The following is a 9,412-nucleotide window of genomic DNA, read 5'->3' as shown; positions in this document are numbered from 1 at the left end:
AGATAAGCTCTTGATAAACTATGAACTGAAACACGCAGTGCCCTGGAACAGATGGTTGCATAACCAGTACAATTACACTTAGTTGGCCTCCAGTGAAATATGACCTTTAACATGAATATTAGTGAATCTGATGTGCATTTGCCATCTGAAGCAATAACACATATTTTCAGCAAATGCACATCTGCACTGGTGCAATATGAGTGATGCGACACATTATGAATAATTATCAGTGATCACGGTTTCATAAGGTTTAAGATTCTCTAGTATCAGTTAATATGATCACTTTATGAATAAGCAGCAACAATGACAGGCAATGCAATTAAATTATGCTTTTGTTTTTTTGATAGATGGACAACAGGATCTATTGACAACCACCTTACAGCATTCGTTTCTTGTTAGCTTAGTTGATCCTGATGTTAGGAGATCCGTGTGCTGCTCTAACAGATTTATAAAACAGAGTTTTATGAACTTACCACCACATGGGCCCCGTTCAGTTTGAGAGGTTTGGGGCTTATTAACGGGGATATCATGTACAGCAGCAGCACGAAGGCCACGATGAAAGCAGCCACAACCAGGAGCATAACGAAAGGCAGAAGCAGCCACCAGGAGCTAAAGGAGAGCCAGTGTGAGAGCGCGGAGGACATGGGTCAACCTGATGCTGTTGACGTTAGCTCACAAGCTAATTCTTCAATTCCAGACACTCCCTCGTCTCGCGGACAGAAGATAGCAGGCCTTCGGACGAGCCGTTTATGCTCTTTTATTATCTAGTGATGTGTTAGAGGGTTGTGCGATCGATTAAATACTAAATTCAAGTCATGAGACTGCAAAAGCTAACTCTTTCCGTTCGCTACATGAACCAAAACACAGAATCTATGCACTTTGAACGGGATGCTGGCTGCGTTTGGGCGGTGGGATTATGGGAGTTGTAGTTTTTGAAAACCTCCGCTTACGGCGTTAGAATGCGACTTGTGCAGAAAATGGACTACAAGTTCAACATTCTTTCCATAACCGTCACTTTCCTAATTAATGTTAAAGAGCATTGAAATGCTACTTTTTAAAATTTGATTCAAAATAAGCCCTTTATCCAAAACCTAGCCCTCAATGAAACGCAATCAAAAATATAAATACAAAAAAATAATAATAATACAGACCTGGCAGATTGTCAGGCAATGAGCGTTTTAGGAGTTTGTGTGATTTGAAAACATTCGCATTAAAGGAACAAATAAGTCAAGTTAGTTTCATTTCAACCTTTATTTACATGTGGATATTAAAACGAATGAGATAAACCACTTTTTAACTGTCTGGAAAGCATCTGTTTAACAAGACTTATCCTTAAAACAAACCAAATATATCTTTTCTATATTGTTATTCTAATAGTACAATGTCTTATAGGTTTTTAAATGGCAAACCAAACACCCTATAGGTGCATACAGATTGATATATGTTTTTAAAGTTTTAAATGAAATGTGCAAATATCATCCAATCATTCCCAAACCTTCTGCCTATAAAAACAATTATATAGCCATCTACAAGCATCAGTATTTGTGCATCTATGTGTGTTCAGATTGAGAGAGACAAACAGACGGGAGGAAAATGCGAAGAAGGCACATTGTGTGCTGAGCCTCAGCAAGTGAATTTACAACGAATGTCCAACATTGGCCCTTGAACACACAATGTAACTCAGATCTCAGTGAATGAACAGCACATTTTACAGTAATATACTGAAAGTAACAATGTACATGGAGACAAAACCATATGTAGTAAATGAGTGCCTGAATTGTTAAATGCGGATCTCAAAGTGGTATGTCAAATGCCAATGCATGCACAGATTCAAAACATGACTTTCTCAAATGAGAAGGAAAATGCAACTCTGAAATGACAGATCTCTTGTGAACAAAGTCTACACCTGCCATTTAAACGGTTCTTCTCCTACAAAGCACAGTCAAAAAAGAAATACAAGCTGGAAAGTCTTCATGTGTCGTCGAAGCTTAACTTTTATCCATTCAGATTTATGTGACTGTAAACAAAACTGACATTAGTATTACTTCAAATGTTTAGTCACTGCATAAAGGAACAAATTATAATAGCTAATTGTCTTACAGCACATCTGTTGTAGGTCCTAGTGACTGTGTTAATCATAGAAAGCACAGATAATTATGATCGAGACCGCTTGTTAATGATAAAAGATGCATGATGGTCACAAGGTACTGATGGCAGCCTTGCAGGCAGAGCAGCTATTAACATGTGAAGAAAAACTGAGGTGGGCTTGAAGAGATACACATTTCAAATTACATCTAGGCTTTAGCCTGAGCTGAGAGGGCTCGTCGGTCAGAGGAGGAGCATGGGTACGAAAGGAAGAGAGGGGTGTGTGAAGGGCAAGAGAGAAGACGTTACAATTACAATCCGTTTGCTTTGGTTTCGGGAGACCGGCTCGGTTCAGCCCTCCTGTCCAAAGTCCTCTGTGAACTTTTTCAGCTTGTCCAGATCCTGCTCGTTGACGGTGGGCTTTGTGTTGGCGAGAGACCTCTGCATGTCCGACTGTGGGTATAAACAGGGTAGAATGAAGAATTTATAAAAGTACCATAACAGTCTTTTAAATAAGTTTTTCATAAAAATAAAAGAATATCAAATAATAAAAATATTGGGCGTCCCGTGAGGAAATTTTCCCACTGGTTAATCGACGTGTGACAACACCGGTAACACCGTTGGGGTGGGGGTGGGGTGTTAGTTCGTTTGAGTTTCCCTCTTTTCTTCGCTTTCAAATAGCTTGTAAAAGTGCCGTGCGCGTTTTACTTTCACTTTCAAATTAGCGGCAATTCGCCATTGATTCAATTCAAGCAACAACAACATCAAACTCATAGAACTTTTATTAACAAAACAGATAAAAATACACCATATATGCCTAATAAAATAAATTACTTAGGCTACACAAAGTTTAAATAGGTATATAAAACTGAAAATCAGCAAACACTGTGGAACCAAATAAATAAGAAACATAGAACGTTTATTAGCAAAACGAATAAGAAAGCTTGGAGGCACGGCATATACACATTGATGTAAAGTTTAAATAAAGTAATCAGCAAACACTGTGGAACCAAATAAATAAGAAACGAATGTTAAATTTTTTTTCCAGTCAATAGGCTTTTCAAAATCTAAAATATTGCCAAACAAGCGCCTTTGCATATCCTTTCTAAACAATCTTCTGCCATCGTCTTGTCCTTCTCACCTTGCTCTTGTCAGTCAGCTCGACTCACTCTCCTCACGTCACAAATAAAATCTGAATCCTGTTGTTCGCGCACTGTTCGACACGCTGCATTGAGCATTTAGTTTTTAAAAGTGTCTGTCCTCTAACTGAACTAGGCTAAATTATTTTTGTTACTATAAAAAAAATCTAAACGACGGTGGGGTCGGTGCCGCAGTAGGCAAATTACGTAACCGGTGTTGCGGCTTAACACCAGTATAACCGAAAACACCGTCTATCGCAGCAAGCCTAGTCTCGGCTCGTGGACCTTTCCCGATCCCGCCCCTACTCTCTCTCTTCCACTTTGCTTTCTGCAACTAACTGTCCTATCAATGATTATTATCATAAGAAAACTAAATAAAAACAATATTCATAATTATAATTCATAATATAAATAATTGTATAATTTTATTTTATTTATTTTAAATGTTATATTTTATTCATTTTTTTTAATATATAAATACTAATAGAATTAATATTTATTTTAAAACATAATATATAATAATTAATATATATTTAAAAAATGTTATAACTTCTGCTATTATTACTCTGTTGGGTTGAACCATTCAAAGACACTGCAAAATAGCCAATATACAAACAGATAAACTACAGTTCAAAAGTTTGGGCTTAATTATTACTCCAGTCTTCAGTGTCACATGATCCTTCAGAAATCATTCTAATATGCTGATTTGCTGCTCAAGAAACATTTCTTATTAATACCAATGCTGAATAAAAAGTTAATATTTTCGAGGAAACAGTAATACATTTTTGATGAATAACGTTCAAAAGAACAGCATTTATTTAAAGTAAAAATCTTTTCTAACATTAGAAAAGTCTTTACAGTCACTTTTGATCAATTTAACGTGTCCTTGGTGATTAAAAGTATTAATTAGTTTAGTCTTCAGTGTCACATGATCCTTCAGAAATCATTCTAATATGCTGATTTGCTGCTCAAGAAACATTTCTTATTAATACCAATGCTGAATAAAAAGTTAATATTTTCGAGGAAACAGTAATACATTTTGGATGAATAACGTTCAAAAGAACAGCATTTATTTAAAGTAAAAATCTTTTCTAACATTAGAAAAGTCTTTACAGTCACTTTTGATCAATTTAACGTGTCCTTGGTGATTAAAAGTATTAATTAGTTTTTTTTTTAAATCTTCCTGACCCCAACATTTTGAACAGTAGTGTACTTTCTTGTAAATAAAGCAGAACACATTTCTAATTTCCCACATTATGTAGAGTCACTCATTACAGGGCTTTCAGGCAAAGACAGCTTGATACTGGAAACTTAGAGCACTTGTAATGACACAGCATAATTTTTTATGGACAATAATCACATACTGTATTAAAGGGGTCATATGATGCTGCTAAAAATAACATTATTTTGTGTATTTGGTGTAATGAAATGAGTTTATGCGGTTTAAGGTTCAAAAAACACATTTTCCACATACTGTACATTATTGTTTCTCCTCTATGCCCCGCCTTTCTGAAACGTGTCGATTTTTACAAAGCTCATCGGTCTGAAAAGCGAGGTGTGCTCTGATTGGCCAGCTATCCAGTGCATTGTGATTGGCCGAATTCCTCAAGCGTGTGACGGAAATGTTATGTCCCTTGCTATATTGTGATGCCTGCGGCAACCACATGTGATGACCCTGGGCTGGACTCGGCTTTGTCCACGGTGAAAGTCGATCCGGCGATACACAGCGCGAAGTTGAAGTATTTCTTCAGCGACCAGCACAGATCAGCTCCAGGCATGACGAAGCGATATCGTCCTCTTTTGGAAGGCCAAACAAAGTAGTTTCGCTTTCACAATGAAGCACACAGCGTCTTCACGACATGGCGGCGGCAACAACAATACTACAGCGAGAATAAAAGTTACGCCTTCTTTCTTTGCGTGAACATTTGGGCGGAGTTATGCAAATCTTCCCACATAGTGATGTAGACATGTGGGGGCGTGTTAGAATGAGCCGTTTTAGGTAGGCGTGGCTGACTCTTAACTTTTATAAAGAATATCTCTTTGGATTTGAGACTTTAGTCTTTGCAACTTTACAGATCTTCTTTATGCACCAAGAGCTTGTAACACTCCAAAGAGAAAGGAAAAATTGAAATCGCATCATATGACCCCTTTAAGCACAATTAGTATATACTGATGATGTAACAACATGAAAATAAAACCATGCTCACCATGGAAACAATTGGCTCCAAAAGTTTCTCTCCAGGGACTTCCATCCATGTCATTTCTACACCCTGTGGATCACCTGGGGAGCAAGGGGTTAAGAGGTCATCGACTATGACATTCGGGTCACTCCTTGATGGTCCTCGTACCTAATGAAAGAAAAGATAATGGTTACAATTAGAATTGGTGAGTATTTAATTTAAGACTTATTAATGTAAGACTCGTTTACTCAGTGTCAGTTTCTCAAAGTGTTGGTGTAATCAGTGTCACTGAGGACTCACTCGTTTGAAGTGAGTGGCGGACTGAACCTTCCTGACGGGCTGCATGAGGGCGTCTCTGACGATGACGCTGATGTCAGCGCCAGAGTAACCTTCCGTCTTCTTGCCCAGAGTCATGAAGTCTGAATCATTAAGACTATTCGGTGTGCTGCCCAGATTCAGCTTGAACATGAATCCGCGAGCGTGATCTTCTGGCAGAGGAATGTAGATACGTTTCTCAAACCTAAACACAACACAGAAGATAAACAATGAACAGCTACAGACTTACAGTTAAAGAGTGATAGGTGCAAACACACTCACTCTCTTACCACTTTTCCCATATTAAAACGATATTCAAACAATCTAGTCAAAATCTATGAAATAACAAAAACGGAGGCTTGGGAATCATATCTTATATATGAGATTCTTCTAGTCACCACCCTTTGTCTAGGTCACAGGTCTAGGTTATAGATGTAGGGCTCCAGACAAAAATAAATAAAAATCAATTAAGGAGCCAATGAGAAGCTAAATTAGGCACCAAGTTATTTTAAGTGCCACAGAATAAACGTGTTTTATTGTTAGTAACATTTCAGTCACCCTGTCATGTGTTTATGACATTTTAATCCATCTTGTAGATGTTCTGGGAACTTAGGTTCACTTAAAGTGGGAACGTCTTTTCCAACTATACAGCCAATTGCTTATTACACAGAATCTGTGCTAATATCACGGCCCATAACTATGTCAGCATCACTTGGCCATTGAGTGTAGTTTGGGCTCCTCCTCAATGCATCCTATAAATGTTGTCATACGTCTTGCACACACCCAGTCAGTTGTTCTTCATTAGTAACATGCCGTTTTATATAGGTGTTGAATTTTATCTTTAGCTCCTTGCATTCTTTCTTAGACAACAGATTAAGTAAAATTATGAATATGCAATATAGCACACATATTTAGCAAAATGGTCCTCTTTATAGCTATATTTTCTAGCTGACTAATGAGCGTATGGACGCCGAATGGTTATTCTGAGGTAAATATATTGTTATGTGGCATTGTTTACAAGCTTTACTCGTTTTCCACAGTTGAAACACTGAATGAGCGATTACATGAGACATTTCATTGAGTTGTACTATCTTATAATATACCTTTTGATGTCCATTTATGTTTATTTGGTAACTTCAGTTTACTATAGTAGTAAAGAGAAAGATATGATGGGTTCACGTGCCGCTTGAACTGAGGCGCTAAATCGATCGCTTATGCGTTTAATTAAAGAGAACCAAAACTGTATTTACTATTATTTGAATTTCGTTATGAATTTGGCAGAATTTGAAAGCTCTATACTTTGTTTATTAAATGTTAACAGATCACAAAAGCTTATTGCGATTATTGGCTGGCAAGTGCACTTCAAATAATAGGAAAGCTTGATTACAAGAAGCCATATTAGTATCGATTATAAACGAGAATTGTTAATGATATTGCTAATGTCCACGCAGCTGAAAGCTTTCCCTGTTTTAGTTTGTTCAAGTTGTGCACAAAATAGACACTGCTTTTCCGCACTTTTATTTTGCACGTCTCTGTAATTTTCAATCGCTCTCATCCTGCCACTGCGCATCATCTCAGTTTATTACATCAACATAACAAACGATGTGAATGCAAAACAAGCAGGAAAAAAGCATTACATGCTAATTTTTAAATCATAGCATGCTAATTTATTTAGTCGTCAGTGGCGATCTCAGCTAAATCTTCAAATCGCAAATTAATATTTTTGGAGCCCTGTAGATGCATATACTAATGCTTTTTTAAAGCAATCTCTTGTGCTCGACAAGGCTGTATGACAAATACAGTAAAAACAGTAATATTGTGAAATATTATTACAATTTAATAGAATGGTTTTGTATTTGAATACATTTACAAATGTAATTTATTCCGGTGATCAAAACTGAATTTTCAGCATCATTACTCCAGTCTTCAGTGTCACATGATCCTTCAGAAATCATTCTAATATGCTGATTTGCTGCTCAAGAAACATTTCTTATAATTAAAATTGAAAATTGTTATGCTGCATAATATTTTTGTAGAAACTGATTTCAAAAAAAAAAATATTCTCAATAAAATACATACACACACACACACACCCATATACACACACTAGGGCTGGATTTTGACACAAATTTCACAATTCGATTCGATTCTCATTCACAAGCTTGTGATTCGATTACAGATTTGATTCAATATCGATTATTTTGGATATATATACAGTTACGTTACATAATAATATTTCTACTTCAATTCGATTTTTGAATTCGATTTAAATGGTGGCTGTCATAAAAACGATGGATTTATTCAAACATAAATTAAACATTGAAGAACAGTAAAAAATATATAATGAATGTGTTATATGTTGCATATATTAAGCAAAATGCCCCTCTCTACAGTTTATTTTTCTAGATGACTAATGAGCTTATGGTCACCGAATATGTTTTTTTTCTTTTTCTGAGGTAAATGTGACATTAAGCGATTACATGAGACAGGTTACGGATTGTAAAGTTATACTCCTTTTAACTTACCTTCGGATGTTTAGTCATGTTTATTTTGTGCTGAAACTGGTATTAATGTGGAGGAGACGATCAGTTCACGTGCGCCTCGCGCTGCTGCGTCTGTTGATCTGAGGCGCTACAGCGATCTGTCACTCCACATTAAACAGCACCAAACGACATTTATTGTTTAAATACTGCAATACAATGGACAGAATTTGAAATCTGAGACTTTGCTTCATATGAAAAGCACCAAAGCACAATACTTATTGCGATTTATTGGATGGAAAGTACCCTTGAATGTTCTGTCCATTAAAGGTGCAGTAGGAGATCTTGGAAAATGCTAACTTCAGCCTGATAGCACTGAAAGCGAACGTCCCACCCTCCCTGCAATCGCCGTCCAAAGCCACACCCCCTGAACGCATTTACGCTCACAGACCAGAATACCAGAGACAACATTTCTACAATAGACTACATCAGCGGTTCCCAATTCCAGCCCATGTTCTGAAGTGAAGTAAACTTCAACGGATTTCCCTGCTCAGGGAGTAGGGAGCCACGAACACCGTGTAGGGTTCATATCGATCGGAACACAGTTCATGCACATAGCTCACTTCTAACGAGCTGGCGCGAGGACTGGATTAACCGCTGAGCTACATCATGTGTCATTCATTGGTGAGAACATTTTAAAAGTACTACAATACAAGGAAGGAAGATCTGGTTTTTGATGTTTGTCTGTCATTCTCGCTCTGTCTGCACAGCGTGCGTGAATGCGCTGATGATGTATCCTGTCTGCGCGAACAGGGTGCACAGAGGTAATACATACATTGACAGACAGGTAGGAAAGCATATTAAAACGCTCGGACCGAGTGTTTTGATTGGACGAACATCTCTTGATCCTATGCCTTCCACAGAATATATAAATACAGACAAATACATTTAGACCACTTAACTTAATGATTGCTATTGGGATGTGTAGAGACTTTCAACCAGCATAACAAAAAATGTTTCTGAAGACAATCACCTACTGCACCTTTAACTGAAAACAGGCTAGATTAATAGATTCTTGGGATTTAAGAATCGATATCGTTCCATGAAAATGAGAATCGATTAATATCGAGATACCCATTTATTTTTTTATACAGCCCTAATATACACACACACACATATATATATATATATATATATATATATATATATATAT

The 9,412-nt window shown here is 36.9% G+C and overlaps 1 protein-coding gene across 1 annotated transcript in view; it reads right to left on the bottom strand.

Annotated features, from left to right (window-relative positions):
• Window positions 1–1,238: 1,238 nt before the first annotated feature.
• LOC107559380 (vacuolar protein sorting-associated protein 4B) overlaps window positions 1,239–9,412 on the bottom strand; it is a 15,489-nt gene continuing 7,315 nt past the window's right edge. Inside the window, exons 9-11 of the mRNA XM_016243176.1 lie at window positions 5,705–5,924; window positions 5,432–5,572; window positions 1,239–2,538 (exon numbers count right to left, since the gene is read on the bottom strand). Of these exons, the coding sequence (XP_016098662.1) occupies window positions 2,437–2,538; window positions 5,432–5,572; window positions 5,705–5,924 (463 nt within the window). The 3' untranslated portion in view covers window positions 1,239–2,436. The remainder of the gene's footprint in view (window positions 2,539–5,431; window positions 5,573–5,704; window positions 5,925–9,412) is intronic.

The sequence above is a fragment of the Sinocyclocheilus grahami genome, unplaced genomic scaffold (genome assembly GCF_001515645.1).
Source record: "Sinocyclocheilus grahami isolate Dianchi unplaced genomic scaffold, SAMN03320097.WGS_v1.1 scaffold682.1, whole genome shotgun sequence".
NCBI lineage: Eukaryota > Metazoa > Chordata > Actinopteri > Cypriniformes > Cyprinidae > Sinocyclocheilus > Sinocyclocheilus grahami.
Note: the sequence above shows the minus strand (reverse complement) of the source record. Positions and strands in the feature narration are given on the sequence as shown.